Source organism: Sciurus carolinensis, chromosome 9 (genome assembly GCF_902686445.1).
Source record: "Sciurus carolinensis chromosome 9, mSciCar1.2, whole genome shotgun sequence".
In the NCBI taxonomy this organism is placed as follows: Eukaryota; Metazoa; Chordata; class Mammalia; order Rodentia; family Sciuridae; genus Sciurus; species Sciurus carolinensis.
Window position 1 is genome coordinate 91,436,072 of NC_062221.1, and position 18,864 is coordinate 91,454,935.

The 18,864-nt window shown below is 35.8% G+C and overlaps 1 protein-coding gene and 1 pseudogene across 1 annotated transcript in view; one reads left to right on the top strand and one right to left on the bottom strand.

Moving 5' to 3' along the window:
* The window catches only part of Nxpe3 (neurexophilin and PC-esterase domain family member 3), a 56,664-nt gene that overhangs the window by 13,397 nt on the left and 24,403 nt on the right, over positions 1 to 18,864 (bottom strand). Inside the window, exon 6 of the mRNA XM_047565218.1 lies at positions 3,409 to 4,163. Within this exon, the coding sequence (XP_047421174.1) occupies positions 3,409 to 4,163 (755 nt within the window). The remainder of the gene's footprint in view (positions 1 to 3,408; positions 4,164 to 18,864) is intronic.
* LOC124993407 (40S ribosomal protein S26-like) lies at positions 10,765 to 11,104 on the top strand (annotated as a pseudogene).

The following is an 18,864-nucleotide window of genomic DNA, read 5'->3' on the forward strand; positions in this document are numbered from 1 at the left end:
TCAGAATAGATGTGTTCATTCAACAAATAACTCTCAAGCTTCTACTACATGCCAGGAACTGTCCTAGATGCCAAGAGCTATCATAGTAAACAAAACGCACAGAATCTCTCTCTTCATGGAATGACTTTCTAATGAGAGACAATACAAAAAACAAGTAATGAAGAATGTATTCAGGGCTGGTTACATAGAGATAAGTGATATTTAAGGAGAACGTGACTTTTAAAAGAGCACATATAAACTACTTTCATAAGCTTAGAGAATTATCAAATGACAATTATATAATAATTTTCCCATAAAAATATTTGTAGAAAAATTCCCTCTATAGTTTTCCTGCAAAAATACATAACCTGAATCTAGTCATGGAGAAACAATAAAGCAAACCCAAAGTAAAGGAATTCAACAAAACAGCAATATTTAAACTATCCATGTCATAAAAAATAAAATAGGCTAAATAGACCTCCTGGATTAAATAGAGAACTAAATACACTGTGTAATCACAGATTAGATTAGCTAAAACAGATGACTACAAAGGATATTACTAGGGTGAATGGAAAAACTTGAACATGGATTGAATATTAGATAATAGTACTGTATCAATGATATAATACAAGTCCCCATTGTGATAAATGTGTTATGGTAATATATTAAAGTCCACATTTTTAGATTCATACTTATGGGGTACAGTTACATGATGACTGATTTACTCTCAAATGGTCTAGGGGCAAAAATTACACACACACACACACACACAGAAAGACAAACCAAATGCAGCAAAACATTAACAATGATGAATCTAGGAAAAAGCTATATGGGTGTTCACTGTTATTATTCTTAAAATGTTTCTAAAGACATGAATTTTTTAACACAAAGTTAGAAAAAATATAAATTGTGCTAAAGTAAAAGGGAAATTTTCAGGTAATAAGCTCATTCTTTCAAAAGGCCTTCCCTTACATTAATAGGATCTTTTAAGGAAAGTACTTCTGTCTTTCTAAGACAAACACATTTTTTCCTTTAAGGTAAAGAACAAAGATTACCTTGACTTAACTGTCCACCTGTTATTTAGGTATCAAATACCAAAAATAACTTTCTTAATACTTTCTAACTTAAGCAAGGTTAGAAGCCACCAAGGAAAAGAGGTACATATAGGTATGAGTTCAACATATTCAGACCATGAGCTCAAACAGCACACCCTAAAGTTTTTCCAAAGATCAATTTCAATCTTTCTTTTTTTCTTTTTTAAATAGCCTGATGCAATATTTTGAACTTGAGCAGAGAAAAAGGTAGGAATATTAACTATTAGAATTCTGCAAATGTTTGGTTTCCAAAGATACATGCCACCTCATACATTATTTTCTCAGCAAACTTCCAGATATGAAGAGTTTTGTAATGATTCTACAAGACCATCATCCGTCCTCACCCAGGACATGCAAATAAGCATGGGAATAAAGGCATTATTTTATCCTTCTAGATTTACATGTGCTTTTGATTGTAAGATTTAGTATCAGGAATATTTTAAAGATTCTCACTAATTCTCTAACTTTTCTCCCACTATTTTCCACATGGAATTTGGATAATTATAAACTGTACCTCTTTTTCTCTGCTAAGCCACCAAGTAGACTGACAACACAACTCTAAAAGGGATAGTTGGGTAGTGTTCACATATAGGCCAAAAAAAGAACACAGAAATGAAATAATCTGACAAGTCATTGATAAATAGCATGTCTGAGATCTGAATGAAGAGTTAAAAATAAAACTTCTGGTTTGGTTGGGTTTTTTTCTTTTCTTTGGAATATGTGTGTGTGTGTGTGTGTGTGTGTGTGTGTGTGTGTGTGTGCGCGCGCGCTTGTGTTTCGTTTTCACTCTGTACTGAACTATACCTAGTCTTCTCAAGAACGCTACAGCAAATACAGTAAGTCAGGCGCCCTCTGCTGGCTCTGTGCCTGCATGTTACGACTCTGCTAGATGTACTTACACTGACTGCCTGTACCAACAGAGGAAGTGGAAGCAGAAGGTTTGATTTCAGCAGATCCCACAGACCAAACATTATGACAGTAACTTTTCCTCCACTGCACAGAGCTGACATAAACTATGCAGTCTTTAGGGATACTCAGATGTATTAAACAAAAATAACTTTCTATCAGGCAAAGTTTAGAAAGTATAGACTTCATTTAAAAGTTAAAAACATTTACACTGTCTACCAAAAAATTGTGCTTTTTGACCAGATGGCTCTTATAAATTTTTACTTTTTAAGATTTTTTATTTTTAATTGACATGTAGTAACTGTACATACTTATGGAGTACACTGACTTTTCAATACATGTATGAAATGTGTAGTGATCAGATCAGGGTAAAAAGCAACTCAGACATTTATTTGTGTTGGAAACATTCAAAATCCTCTCTACCAGTTATTTTGAAATATTCAATTAATTGTTGTGAACCACAGTTATTATACTGTGCAGGAGAATATTGGAGGTTATTCTCTCTATTCAACATACCTTTTTATTTCTTAGGAATGTTAATTTACTTCAGAACTGTAAGGAATGTTGAAGAAAACATAAATTTCAATTTTTACTGTTTCCATATATTCCATTCTGCCCATACTCCACACACTGATTGTCGTACTAAAAAATTTTTATGCTTTACATTCAAAAGAGGAATTTGAGCAAAATAGTGCAATAATTCAATGATTGTTAACTTAAAAATTATATGGCTTGCTGTGGTATGCCAGTAACATTGCCATATTCTTTTCTATTCATCAACAAATGTTTATATGATTGAAAACTAAAATTATGTCACTTTTTAAAAATTGTTTTTAGTTTGACACAAAGAAGCTAAAACAACAACCTAACCACTAGATACCACTAGCGAGGCAAGCACTCTACTCGGATGATTTTTTAAATCTGTTCTGTGAATAAGTGACCTTGCCTCTCTAGCTACTAATACGGTGTGTATTTTTAAGTAAAACACATCAGGCAAACACCAACAATTCAAGGATGAAAGATAAATTTTAGTTTGGCAAGCACTAATTAAAACACTAATTAAACCAGGCATGGTGGCACATGCTATAATCCAGCTGCTTGGGAGGTTGAGGCAGGCAGATCACAAGTTCAAGCCTAGTCTAAACAACTTAGCAAAAACCCTTTCTCAAAAGTAAAAAGGCTGGGGGTGCAGCTCAGTGGTAGAGTGCTTGCCCAGCATGTGCAAAGCCCTGGGATCAATACCTCATGCAGGGGTAGCAGGGCACACTGGTTATAAATACAACTTTGTGGGTTTTTTATTCACTACCTCTCCTGAATTGGGTCAATCTCAGAGAGTTAAGGAATACATGCACAAAACAACAAAGTCTCCTAAATGTGACCAGGGCAGTAGAAAAGGATTCAAATTACCCCTAGAGCAAGAAGCACGTACCTCTGGAAGAAAGCACTCTCTGTAGCAGTTAGAAGGCCCTTCAGGTATCCACCTTTGTAATGGTTAATTCTGCTGCTGCAAGGGAGCTTCTTTGGTTTGAAGCAGAACCAGGGCTCTCCAGTGTAGAGATCCGTAAAGTTACACAGGGGTAGACTCCCAGGAAGACACACATTGCACTCAGTGGTTTCAGAAATCCTTCCTGAACGGAAGAGACTCTTAAAATAAACCCTGTCAGGTTTCTCTTCCTGTAGGTGCTGAAGAACTCTGATCCCTTCACTTGGGTGAACCAGAGATATGGACACTTTAACTTTGCCTGACCAGAGCAAAGTAAAAAAAACCTTATAAAACCCATTCTGATAGTCCACGACTCTGCCCACAGCCCCTGCCCGCAGCTTCGGGGAGTGGATTCTGGCCTGCAAGTAGTCTCCACCATACTTCTTGGGCTTTCTTTGAAAATCATGCACATGAACCAGCACCTCCAGTTGGCTTCCCACCCTGAAGAAAGCTGCAGAGTTCAAGATGACAAAGTAGCTAGAAGAAGGGTCAGTGCTCTTCACGAAAGGCACTAGGCCCACATCAGGCCCCTGCCACTGTAAGGCGGCCAACAAGGAGTCCTCCTCCAAACGTTCCTGACTGGACAGAGTCTGGTGTTCATAGCCACAGTAGGGATTTCGGCTAATGCCTGTAGCCTGGGATAAAACGAACTGCCCACTGCTGTCGATGAATGTGGCTGAAACAGTCTCATGGTCCAAGTACTAAATAGAAAGATACAACAACAGAATCCATCACTACACTAAATCTCTGAATATCAGTCAAATAAATCCCTGCTTCAATTTAAATTTGCATAAAATCAACTGAGATGACACTGTTTAAAAAAACCATAGTTAACAAGTTTTACAGGGCTATCTTATTGTAACACAATAAAATTATATGAGAAATATATTCATAGAGTAGTCTCTATACTTCAGCAAATTTTACCCAGAGGAGCTTGCCAGATTCTTACAGTGAATTATTTTTTTCACTCAATTTTTTTTTTAATTGGTGCAGTACAGTCATACATAATGATGGGATTTGTTGTTACATCTTCATACATGCACACCATATAATTTGGTCAATGTCACTCCCTAGAACTTCCCCCCTTATTGTGTTATTCTTAAGAAAGCCCATCCTCAACAGAAATTATTTCACCAGATCCTAACCTGCTAGGGTTTTATCAGAGCCTACCTACCTGGAAGGAGTCAAAAACCAATTCTAGCCTACTTGGGGAAAAAACCCAAAAGCACTACACTTAAAGACTGAGACCTAATGACAGCAAGAGAATGCATACCCTCCCCACACACCTTACTACCATACCTCTAAACTCGGTTTACCAGAATTCCTTTCATGCAGTACATTATGCCAGTTTTCCACCATAAAATATATATATATATATATATACACACATACATACACAAAGCAAACTAAAAGGCAAAAAACAGTTGAAGACACAGAGCAAGCATCAGAACCAAAGAGATATGGCAGGAACATTAGAATCATCAGACTAGAAATTTAAAACAAGTTAGAGTTCAGGGTAGAGTGCTTGCCTAGCATTATGAGGCCCTGGGTTCCATTCCCACCACCACCATGAAAAATTAAAATTAAAATTAATTTAAAAATAAAAATACTATGTTGCTATGCTAAGGGCGCTAATGGAAAAGGTAAACCACAGGTGAATACAGATAAGCACTGTAAACAAAGACATGAGAATGCTAACAAAGAATCAAAAAGAAGTGCTAGAGATCAAAAACACCATCCATAAGAGAAATAAAGAATGCCTTTGGTGGTTCATTAGTAGACAGGGCACAACTAGGGAAGGAGTCCCTAAGCTTGAAGATCTCTCAATGGACACCCCCAAAACTGAAAAAAGGAAAAAAGACTGAAAGAATACCCGAGAACTGTGGGACAACTACAAAAGGTGTAACACAAGCATAATGAGAGCACCGGAAGAAAAGGAAAGGAACAGAAGAAATATCTGAAGCGATAAAGACTAACAATTCTCCCCAAATTAATGACAGACACCAAGCCACAGATACAGGAAGCATGAGAAACAGCACGCAGGGTAACTGACCATAACACTATAATACTAGGCCTGTCATACTCAAACTGCAGAAAATCAAAGATAAATTGCAAAATGTTGGAAGAAGCCAAAAGAAAAAAAATCATCTTACTTATAAAGAGACAAAGATAAGAAATACACCAAAGTTCTCCTCAAACATTAAGAAAGCAAGATGACAGGGGAAATGAAAGGTTTAAAAGAGTGACAGAAAAAAATCAGTGTAGAGTTGTAACCTGTCAAATCATCCTTCAGTAGTGAAGGAGAAATAAAGACTCTTTTAGACAAAAATTGAATCGAAGGAAGTTATTGCCAGTATACTTGCCTTCGAATAAATGTTAAAAAAAGGTCCTTCAGGGAATGGGAAAATATAGGTCAGAAACTTGAATCTACATAAAGGACGGAAGAACATCAGAGAAGGGTTAATTGAAGATGAACTTAAAATGCAGCTTTTGCTGTTGTTTTGTTTTTTGGAAATGGGGTCTTGAAACTGTGGCCTCAACCTCCTGGGTTCAAGCAATCCTCATGCCTCAGCCTCCAAAGGAGTTGAGACTACAGGCATACATCCACAGACCAGTTATTTTTCTTATTCTTAAGTGATCTGACAAAAAACAATTTGCTCAAAGTAACAATAACATGTATTTGATTATGTATGCTTCTGTAGCTATATACACTCGTATTTGATTACATAAAATGGATGATGGCAACAATACAAGCAATAGGAGAGAGGAACTAGGAATGTTTTATTATAGATAACTGTACTACCCATGAAGTAGTACAGTATTATTTGAAAGTGAAATCTGATTAGATGTAAAAGTGTATTACAAAATCTTGTACAATCACTAAAAAATTGAAGTATAATTGATAGCTAAAAAAGGAGAGAAAACAGAATTATATAAAATGCTCAACTAAAATCACAAAAAGCTGAAAAAAGAGTAAAAGTCAAAGCAGGAACAAAGAAAAAGGATAGCAAATAGAAAACAGTAAAAAAAAAAAAAGGTAGATAAAATTTAAACATCAATGATTTAAATATACCAATTAGAAGAACTAAACACTCTGGGTAGGTTTATATCTATTTTTAAAAGTGAATCAATATACCAAAAGGACTTAAAAGTAGCATACTACAGTAATACAGTCACATCAATGTTTATAGCAGCTCGGTTCACAATAGCTAGATTGTGGAACCAACCTAGATACCCTTCAACAGATGAATGGATAAAGAAACTGTGGTATGTATACACAATAGAATATTATTCAACCATAAAGAAGAATAATATTATGGCATTTGTAAATAAATGGATAGAATTGGAGAATATCATTGCTAAGTGAAGTAAGCCAATTCAAAAAAACCAAAGGCCGAATGTTCTCCCTGATAAGTGGAGAATGATATATAATGGGGGTGGGTGTGTGGGGACTGAGAGAAGACTAGGGGAACTTTAGATTATGCAGAAGGAAATGAGAGGGAGGGGGGTATGAAAAATGGTAGAATGAGTCACCAGAAAACTTTTAGATCTCATAAGTGAATTCAGTAAAGTAGCGGGATATAAGATCAATGCACATAAATCTAAGGCATTTTTATACATAAGTGATGAATCTTCAGAAAGAGAAATTAGGAAAACTACCCCATTCACAATAGCATCGAAAAAAATAAAACACTTGGGAATCAATCTCACAAAAGAGGTGAAAGACCTCTACAATGAGAACTACAGAACACTAAAGAAAGAAATTCAAGAAAACCTTAGAAGATGGAAAGATCTCCCATGTTCTTGGATAGGCAGAATTAATATTGTCAAAATGGCCATACTACCAAAAGTGCTATACAGATTCAATGCAATTCCAATTAAAATCCCAATGATGTACCTTACAGAAATAGAGCAAGCAATTATGAAATTCATCTGGAAGAATAAAAAACCCAGAATAGCTAAAGCAATCCTTGGCAGAAAGAGTGAAGCAGGGGGTATCGCAATAGGGGGTATCGCAATAGGGGGTATCGCAATACCAGATATTCAACTATACTACAAAGCAATAGTAACAAAAACGGCAGGGTATTGGTACCAAAACAGACAGGTAGATCAATGGTACAGAATAGAGGTCACGGACACAAACCCAAATAAATACAATTTTCTCATACTAGACAAAGGGGCCAAAAATATGCAATGGAGAAAAGATAGCCTCTTCAACAAATGGTGCTGGGAGAATTGGAAATCCATATGCAACAGAATGAAACTAAACCCATATCTCTTACCATGCACAAAACTAAACTCAAAATGGATTAAGGACCTCGGAATCAGACCAGAGACCTTGCATCTTATAGAAGAAAAAGTAGGTCCAGAGCTTCAACATGTCAGTTTAGGACCAGAATTCCTCAACAGGACTCCCATAGCACAAGAAATAAAAGCAAGAATCAATAACTGGGATAGATTCAAACTAAAAAGCTTTCTCTCAGCAAAGGAAACTATCAGCAATGCGAAGAAAGAGCCTACAGAGTGGGAGAAAATCTTTGCCAATCATACTTCAGATAGAGCACTAATCTCCAGAATCTATAAAGAATTCAAAAAACTCTACACCAAGAATGCAAATAATCCAATCGACAAATGGGCTAAGGAAATGAATAGACATTTCACAGAAGAAGATCTACAAGCAATCAACAAACATATGGAAAAATGTTCAACATCTCTAGTAATAAGAGAAATGCAAATCAAAACCACCCTAAGATTCCATCTCACCCCAATTAGAATGGCGATTATCAAGAATACAAGCAACAACAGGTGTTGGCGAGGATGTGGGGAGAAAGGTACACTCATACATTGCTGGTGGGGCTGCAAATTAGTGCAGCCACTCTGGAAAACAGTGTGGAGACTCCTTGGAAAACTTGGAATGGAACCACCATTTGACCCAGCTATCCCACTCCTTGGCTTATACCCAAAGGACTTAAAATCAGCATATTACAGAGATACAGCCACATCAATGTTCATAGCTGCTCAGTTCACAATAGCCAGATTGTGGAACCAACCTAGATGTCCTTCAATTGATGAATGGATAAAGAAACTGTGGTATATATATACAATGGAATATTACTCAGCCATAAAGAATGATAAAATTATGGCATTTGCAGGCAAATGGATGAAATTGGAGAATATCATGCTAAGTGAGATAAGCCACTCTCAAAAAACCAAAGGACGAATGATATCACTAATAAGTGGATGAGGACACATAATGGGGGGTGGGAGGGGTTAGTGTTAGGGTTAGAGTTAAGGTTAGGGAGGGGGGCAAGCATGGAGGAAGGAAGAACTGTATAGAGGGGAGGGAAAAGAGGGGTGGGAGGGGTGGGGGGAAGGGAAAAAATAACAGAATGAATCAAACAACATTACCCTATGTAAATTTATGATTACACAAATGGTATGCCTTCACGCCATGTACAAACAGAGAAACAACATGTATCCCATTTGTTTACAATAAAAAAAAAAAAAGAAAAATGGTGGAATGAGATAGATATCATTACCCTATGCACATGTATGATTACACGAATGGCATGAATCTACATGGTATATGACCACAGAAATGAAATGATGTACCCCATTTGTGTACAATGAATCAAAATGCGGTTCTGCAAAAAATTAAAAGATAAATTAAAAAATAATAATTTTTTAAAATTTTTTAAATTTTTTAAAAACGTGAATTAATACTTAATACCTTCCAAAACAGAGAGTCCCAGGCCCATATGTGTTTACTGGTGAATTCTACAAAATATTAAAGGAAGAATTATACCCATTCTCTATGATCTCTTCCAGAATATAAATACAAAGGAAATATTTCCTAACTCGTTCTATAAAGCCAATGTTGTTCTGATAACAAAAATTACACAGACTACAAGAAAACCACATACCAGTATCTCTCATGAATTTACATGTAAAAAAAGTTATTAGCAGTTGAGAGCTGGGGTTGATTCTGTAATAGAGCACTTGCCTAGCACATGTGAGGCACTGGATTCAATTCCCAGCACTGAATATAAGTAAATAAAGTAAATAAACAAATGTCCATTGACAACTAAAAAATATTTTTAAAAAATATATTAGCAATTGAATCCAATAGTGTATAAAATGAATTTTACACCAAGTAAGATGTATCTCAGGTATGCAAGAAAGTGCCTTAATAACACTCCAGTGCTTCCTAAGGAGCACAATTTATATCTCCTAAAAAACCATCCTTAATCTTCACTTTGGTCTTCTTGCTTAGAAGAAAACACCTTTAAAAGACCTCAGTCTGTTGTAAGGTGTGACTTCATTAAACTAAAAAGCTTTAGCACAGCAAAGGGAATAACAGTTAAGAAACAATCTACAGAATGGGAAAAAATATTTGCCAACTATTTATCTGACAAATTAACTTTCAGAATATATAAGAAATTTAAACAACTGACTAGCAAAAGAGCAAATAATCTTATTTTTAAAAATGGATGAATGACTTGGGAAAGGTCATTTCTAAAAAAGATAAAAAATGGCCAAAAAGTATATGAAAAAAAATGCTTGACATCACTAATCATCAGGGAAATGCAAATTGAAACCACAATGATGCACCTCCCTATTACCAAAAACAGCAAATATTGGTAAGAATACAGACAGAGAAACTCTTGTACCCTGTTGGTGGGAAGTTAAATTAGTTTGGATAGTATGGAAAACAGAATAGAGGTTCCTTAAAGAACTAGAAATAGAACTACCATATGAACCAGCAACTCAACAACTGAACATATACTGAACAACCCAAAGGGACTGAAATTAATTACAGGAGAGCTATCTACATCATATGCAGCACTGCTCATAATAGCAAAGATACAGAATAAGTATAGATATCCACTGAAGGATGAATGGAAAAAAGAGGATATGGCATATATACACAATGAAATATTCAGTTAGAAAAAAACAATGAAACCCTATCATTTGTAGCAACATGGATGAGCATGGAGGATATTATATTAAATGAAATAAGTCAGGCACAGAAGACTAATAGCACATGTTCTCACTTATATATGGAAGCTAAAATGTTGATCTCAAAGAAGTAGACAGTAGAACAGCAGTTCTTAGAGCCTTGGAAGAGTGCAGAGGAGGAAGAGATGGACAGGATGGGTAATGGGTACAGGGGTACAATTACAATTGGATGGGAAGAACAACTTCCAATGTTGTTACACAGCAGAGTAGTAGAATCATGATTAATAATTAATCGAATATTTCAAAACAGCTGGTAGACTCTCTCAGGTCCTCACTTCCAAGATGACCAAACAAAGAAGGAATAATGGTCATGCCAAAAAGTGCCGTGGCCATGTGCAGCCTATTCGTTGCACAAACTGTGCCAGGTGCATGCCCAAGGACAAGGCCATTAAGAAGTTCATCATTCGAAACACTGTAGAGGCCGCAGCCGTCAGGGACATTTCTGAAGCAAGTGTCTTCGAGGCTTATGTGCTTCCCAAGCTCTATGTGAAGCTATGTGAGTTGTGCCATTCACAGCAAGGTGGTCAGGAATCGATCTCGTGAAGCCAGGAAGGACCCAACACCCCCACCCCATTTTAGACCTGCTGGTCCTGCCCCACGACCTCCACCAAGGCCTGTGTAAGGAACTGGGTCCTTAATGAGTGAAGAAAAGCTATCTTCTGGAAAAAAAATAAAATGGGAATTATAAGTTAAAAAAAAAAAAAAAAAAAAAAAGGCTAGTAGAGAGGATTTTGAATGTTCCCAACCTGCAGAAATTATGTATATCTGAGGTGACAGAAATACAATTACCCTGATCTGATGACACATTATATAAACAGATTGAAATGTCACACTTTACCTCATAAATATGCACAATTACTATAAATCAATTTGCATCAATTAAAATTAAAAATACATACTTTTTTAAAAGCTTAGTCCTTTCTATTCTGGACTTTAATATTTGTATTTTTAGGGGAGCACGGATGCACATGCCATAGTCCTAGCTGTTCAGGGCGTTGAGGCAGAAAGATCCCAAGTTTGAGCCAGCCTGGGTAAATTAGCAAGACTCTGTATCAAAAATAAAATAAAAAAAGAAGGGCTGGGTGGAGGCTCAGAGGTACAATCTGAGTTCAGTTCCCAGTATTTGCCTCTCCCTATCTCTCCCTCTCTCTCTCTCTCTTTCTCTCTCTCTCTCTCTCTCTCTCTCTCTCTCACACACACACACACACACACACACAAATTGTATTTATACATTTATATTGTATTTTTATTTTTCCCTAGTTGTGGTATAACACAACAGATTTCTAATATCCCATTACTCAAAGTTACTTTACAAACTCGAGATGTGAAGGATTTTTTAAACTACAGACTGGGATCAGGATAGTACAGGGGTGCTAAGCTGCACTTTGCAACTTCTCCATGGTTCAAATTCAAAACAGCTAGAGAATACCCACACAGTGAGGTGGATACCTGGGGGAATACATTGAGGACCAACATAAACTAACAGACACTTGGAGAAACTCGGAAATCCTGGGTACTCAGACAATGAGAAAGAGTTCAGTTCCAAACCTACCTACACATGTGCTGCCAGGACAAGGAAGGGAGAGGGGGCACCATAACAGAGAAAAAAAGCCAAGTGTGGTGGAGCATGCCTGTAATCCCAGAGGCTTGAGAGGCTGAGACAGTACGATCACAAGTTCAAAGCCAGGCTCAGCAATTTAGCAAGGCCCTAAACGACTTAGACTCTGTCTCAAAATAAAATATTTTAAAAAAATGGCCTAGGGGTGTGGTTAAGCAATCCTACATTCAATCCTTGGCACAGGAGACAGAAAGAGAGAGAGAGAGAGAGAGGTAGAGTAGGTAAGATCATTTTTTTAAATTTTTTAATATTTTTATTTGTATATGGACACAATACCTTTATTTCACTAATTTTTATGTGGTACTGAGGACCAAACCCAGTGCCTCGCATGTGCCAGGCAAGCGCTCTACTCTACCATTGAGCTACAACCCCAGCCCTGAAAAGATCATTTTGAAAACAGAAGAATACATCAGACCAAAATTGCTAGTGTGAAAGAAGTGTTCTGTTTTTGTGTTTGTTTTGGTTTTGGGGTTTTTTTGTTTGTTTGTTTGTTTGTTTTGTTGTTGTTGTTTTTCAATGTTTAAGTGGAATGCCCTGACTGGTAGCCACTTGGTGAAAGTCACACCTCAGCTGGCAGTGCCAGGAAAGTTAAACTCCAACATCTTCTCACTCCTGAAGATTGCAGCGAATTTGATATGGAAGAATAGCTCTGAATTATACAGTGAGAGCCTAGTGACCGAAGGGCTGTGAGAACTGCTATGGGCAGCCAAGGGAGCCGAGAGGAGAGTAGTGCACTCTTTACCCAGACTTGCAGCACTCAGAGCAGAGCAGAGACCCCTGGCTACACACACCAGCCTGCCAGGTGGAAGACACTCCAGACAGCATCTCTCTGGAGAAGGAAGAGGCAGAAAAGACTGTTCAGTAAGCAAACCTAGTGCAAAGCTTTCAGGACAACCTGATGGAGGCAGAGAAGGACAGTGAGATCTGTGTTAACAGCACCACACACAGGCTTTTCCCCCTCGAGTATACAGAGACATCGCCTGCACCAAGGTAGATTCTGGCCTCTGGGCTGCACAAACTCCAGGACCATCACATTTGTGCTACCAGAGAAATCTCCAGCCTCTGGGTCTGACATGGAGCCACTAAGAAGACTAGGATGCTGTTCTAGACATGAAAAGAATGGGCACAATGCCCCATCCCAGCATGGAGCCTGTGAATTCAATTGGGACTGCCATACTCAGACTAAAAATACCCCCATATAACATGGAAGAGCTCCATCCTGATAGGTATGCAAATCTTAGTGTAAAAATACAGGAAACTTGAGAAAACAAGGTAATAAGATGCCTCCAAATATACTTAACTCCTCAATAACTGATCCCATGGATACCAAAGTGGAAAAAATGCTGGAAAAAGAATTTTAAAAGCTAATTGTTAAAATAATCAATGAAACAAAAGAAGAACAAAGGAAGGAACTAAACAACAATATAGGATATGAACACATCGAGAAAGAGAGACTGTGAAAAAGAACCAAACAGAAAACTTGGAAATGAAAGGCCCAATAATTCAAGAATCTTAGGTAAAAGTCTAATAGACTAGTTCAAGTGGAAGACAGAATTTAAGGACCTGAAGAAAAGGAGGACAAACTGGAATATTCAGACAGTAATAAAGAAAAAAGTAAGAAACTATGATCAGAATATACAAGAACTCTGGGACAACATTAGGAGATCTAACTTAAGATTCCTAGGCATCAAAAAAGCAGCAGAGATACAGGCTAATGGCATTTCTGACCTATATACCTATATGGTGAAATACTGGCAGAAAACTTTCCAAACCTTAGAATAAGATGGAATTCAATACTGAAGTCATTTAGAACCCCACATAGGAAAGACTAGAAATCAATCTCTCCACGGCATATTATAGTTAGAATGCCAAAACTCCAGAACAAAGAAATAATTTTGAAAGCTGCAAGAGAAATACCTTCATTTATAAAGGCAAACCAATCAAAATAACATATCTCAACAGAAAACCTAAAAGCCAGGAGAGCTTAGATCAATGTATTTCAAGCCCTGAAAGAAAATAACTACCAACCTTTGCTATATCCAGCAAAGCTATCCTTTTGAATCAAAAAGGAAATAAAATCTTTCCAAACTAAATACAAACTAAAGGAATTCATGACCACTAAGCTAGCACTGCAGAAGATAAAGGAGTCCTACACACAGAAGAAAACAAAAGCAAGCAAGAGATCTCAGGAAAGACTAAATCTCATTAGAAGACTAGATGAGTAAATGAGAAGTAGGATCCAATGAAACATTAGAAATAAAACAAAATGACAGGAAATAATATGCACTTCTCTATATAACACTGAATGTAAATGGTTTCAATTATCATTTAAAAGGCTGGATTAAAAACTAGACACAATTATATGCCGCCTGCAAGAAATAATGTTTGCCTCATTGGCAAAAACATCCAGAAACTGACACTGAAAGAATTAAAAATAATCTATGCAAACATAGCAGGAATCGGTACTCTCATATTCAACAATGAACCTTGAGCCAAAATTACTCAGAAGACACAAAAAGGTTCCTACATATTGGTAAAGGAGCCATCCATTAAGATAAAACTACTGTAAACATGTGTACTCCAAATGTTGGTATATCTAAATACTACTCAACATGAAGTCTCAAAGAGGTCTCAATATACTAACAGTGGGTGATTTCAATACACCTAGTAGGTCATCCAGACAAAAGTAACAAAGGTGATACAAAGTTAAAATATACTATAGATCAAATGGACTTAACAGACATCTACAGAATATTTCAACCAATACCTAAATATATTTTTTCATGTGATCATAGTTCTCCAAAATATATCAGATTTTAGGCCCTGAAGCAAGTCTTAGAAAATATAAAAGCTTCAAATAATTTCTTGATCTTATTAGATAATTCCTTGGAATGAAATTAGAAATCAACAAGGAAAATTACAAAACTACACAACATATAAAGATCGAAGAACACAAATTTAAAGTTGAATGGATCATCAAAGAAATGAGGGGAGAAATTTAAAAATTCTTAGACTCCAACAAGAATAGAAATACAACATATCAGAACCCATGGGACAAAGCAAACATAGTTCTAAGAAGAAAGTTTATAGCTATGAATGCCTTTCTTAAAAGAAAAAAAAAAAAAATCAGAAAGACCCAAAATAACCTAACACTGCATCTTAGAAAAACAAGAAAAGATCCTTCCCAAAGCTAATACAAGGAAAGAAATCATAAAGATCACAGCTGAAATTAATGAAATAGAGAACAAAAGAATAATACAAAGGACCAATGAAATAAAGAGTGGGTTCTTTGAAAAGGTAAAGAAGACTGATAAACCCTTAGCCAAACTAACCAAAAGAAAGAAAGAGAACACACCAGTTAATAAAATTATAAGAAAACAGGATATGATGCAGCAGACACCACTAAAATCCACAGTATCATTAGGGAGGGACTATTTTGAAAACTTACATTCTAATAAATTGGAAAATCTAGAAGAAATGAAGAAACTTTTGGACACATACTACCTACCAAAATTGAACCAAGAAGATATAAAACCTAAACAGATCAGTAACAAGCAATGAAATCAAATCACTAATAAAAAGTCTTCCCAACAAGGAAAAACCCAGGACCAGATGGATTCACAGCTGAACTCTACCAGATCTTTGAAGAACTAATGCCAAAGCTCCCCAAATTCTTCCATGAAATAGAAAGGGTGTGAACAATTCCAGACTAATATTATGACGCCAGTATCACCCTGACACAAAACCACATAAGGAGACTTCAAGAAAACTGCAGACCAGTAATATTTGATGAACATAAAGAAATCCCTAATAAATTGTTAGCCAATGGAATTAAAAAACACATTAAAAAGATCAGACACTATGATCAAGTTGGTTTCATTACCAAGGATGCAAGGATGGCTCAATATATGCAAATCAATAAATGTAATTAAACTACATAATTACAACAAAGGACAAAAATAATATGTTATTTCAATAGATAGAGAAAAAGTTTCTCACAAAATTCAATAGTCCTCCATGATAAAAACCTTGAAGAAACTAGGGCTAGAAGGAATTTGCCTCAACATCATGAAGACTACATATGTCAAACCCAAAGCTAACATTGTACTGAATGGGGTAAAACTGAAAGCATTTCTCCTACAATCAGTACCAGACAAGAATGTCCACTAGCACCACTCATACACAGTACAATACTTGAAGTTTTAGCCAAAGCAATTAGACAAGAAAAATAAAAGGAAAACAAATAGGAATGGATGAAGTCAAATTATCCCTGTTTGTAAATTACATGATCCTAAATATAGAAAACCCTAAAAGTTCCACCAGAACTTTGAGTTGATAAAAAATTCAACATAGTAGCAGCATACAAAATCAACATGCAAATATCAACAGCTTTTCTATATATCAATAATGAAGCCACTAAGAAAGAAATCAGGAAAACAATTCCATTCATAATTGTTTTAAAAGAATTAAAATACTTGGTAAGAAATCTAATGAAAGAGTTCGTGAAGCACCTCTACAAGAAAAAATACAAAACTCTGATAAAAGAAATTAAAAACATCACCAGAAAATGAAAAAAGTCTCCCATGTTCATGGAGAAGAATTAATATTGCTAAAAGGTCCATATTGCCAAAAGCAACCTACAGATTCAATGCAATCCCTATCAAAATACCAAGGACATACTTCTCAGAACTAGAAAAGGCAATCCTAAAATTTATAAGCAAGAACAAATAGCTCAGAATAGCCAAAGAAATCACAAGCAAAAGAACAATGCTGGAAGCATCACAATATGCAACTTCAAATTATACTACAAAGCCATAGTAACAAAAACAGCCTAGTATTGGCATAAAAACAGACATAAGAACCAATAGAAAAAGATAGAAGACACAGAGAAAATAACACATACCTACAGTCATCTGGCTCTTGACAAAGGTGCCAAAAACATACATCATCCTCTTTAATAAGTGATGCTGGGAAAACTAGACATTCACATGTAGAAGAAGGAAATCATATCTCTGTCTTTCACCCTGAACAAAAGTCAACTCAAAATGGATCATAGACTCAAATATAAGACCAAAAACCTGGCAACTATTATAAGATAACATAGATGAACCACTTCAACACACAGGCATAGGCAAAGACTTCTTGAACAGAACCCCTATAGCTCAGGAAATGAAAGAATCAATAAATGGGATGGCAACAAATTAAAGTTTCTGCACAACAATGGAAACAGAAGAGCAAAAGACTGAATGGGAGAAAACCTTTGCAGCTACTCTTCCAACAGAGGATTAATACTCAGAATATACGAAGAACTCAAAAAACTCAACACTAAAAAGCAACCGAATCAAAAAGTGGACAATTAAACTGAACAGTCACTTCTCAAAGAAAGTACAAATAGCCAACAATTATATTTTTTAAATTCAACATCTTTAGCCATAAGGAAAATGTTGATCAAAATTACACTGAGGGGCTGGGAATATAGCTCAGTTGGTAGAGTGCTTGCCTCACATGCATAAGGCTCTGAGTTCAGCCCCCAGCACCACAAAAAAAAAAAAAAAAAAAAAAAAAAAACACTGAGATCCCATGTCATTGTGGTTAGAATGGCAATCCTCAGGAAGATAAATAGCAATAAATGCTGGCAAGGATGGAAGGAAAAAAGCAACTCTTCCACACTGTTTATGGGAATATAAATAGTACAGCCACTACGGGAATCACATTAAGGCTCCTCTAAAAGCTAAAGCTAGAACTAACATATAATTCAACTACATACTTTAGAGATATATGCATACCCATGTTTTCACAGCATAACTCACAATAGCCAAGTTATGGAATCACTCTAGGTGTCCATTAACAGACGAATTGGATAAAAGAAAATGTCACACACACACACACACACACACGCACACACACACACTTTGGAGTTTTATTCAGTTATAAAGAACAAAATTATTTCATGTTTGTATAAATATGTCAAAATACACTCTACTAACTAAAACGAAAACAACAAAAAAGAACAAAATTATGTCATTTACAGGAAAACGGATGGAACTAGAGACCAGAATTTTAAGTGAAATAAGTCAGACTCAGAGAAAATTGTATGTAATATTTTTTTCTCATATGTGGAAGCTAGAGGGAAAAATAGGGGTAAAAAAAGATCTCCATGAAAGTAGAAGGTAGATCATTAGGGTAGAGAAAAAGGATCAAGGGTAAGTAGAAGAGGAGCATGGGGCATGTATTGAGCAATTGTTTTTCGGTATGTACAAACATTCCATAATGAAACCTACTATTCAGTATAATTAATATGCACCAATAAAAAAGTGAAAACATTCTATAAAATAGAGAGGAAACTCTAAAAGCTTCCAGAAAGATAAACAATGTTACCAATTCTTAAAAATTAGACTGGCATTAGAATTGTATTGTGCAACATTAAAAGACAATAAAAACAAAGTTATCATGATTCTGAGGAAAAATAAAGTTGAATACAGTCCAGATTTGAATTATAAAATATAAATTGTAATCATATATAAGGACAGTTTCAGACATGTAAGATTCTTTTTCACGTGCCCTTTCAGGGGAAAAAAAATTACAGATTTCATCCAGTAAAATAGAAAGAAAAATCCAAGAACATAAAAGTCATGAGTAGCAATGTTTTACACTTACATATATCTGTTTTCATTTGAAAGACTCTCAATAGAAGCCTTCATTTTAAAGGAATATTTCCTCATTTATACAATGGTATAGAGAAATACAAAACTGACTGAAAAATT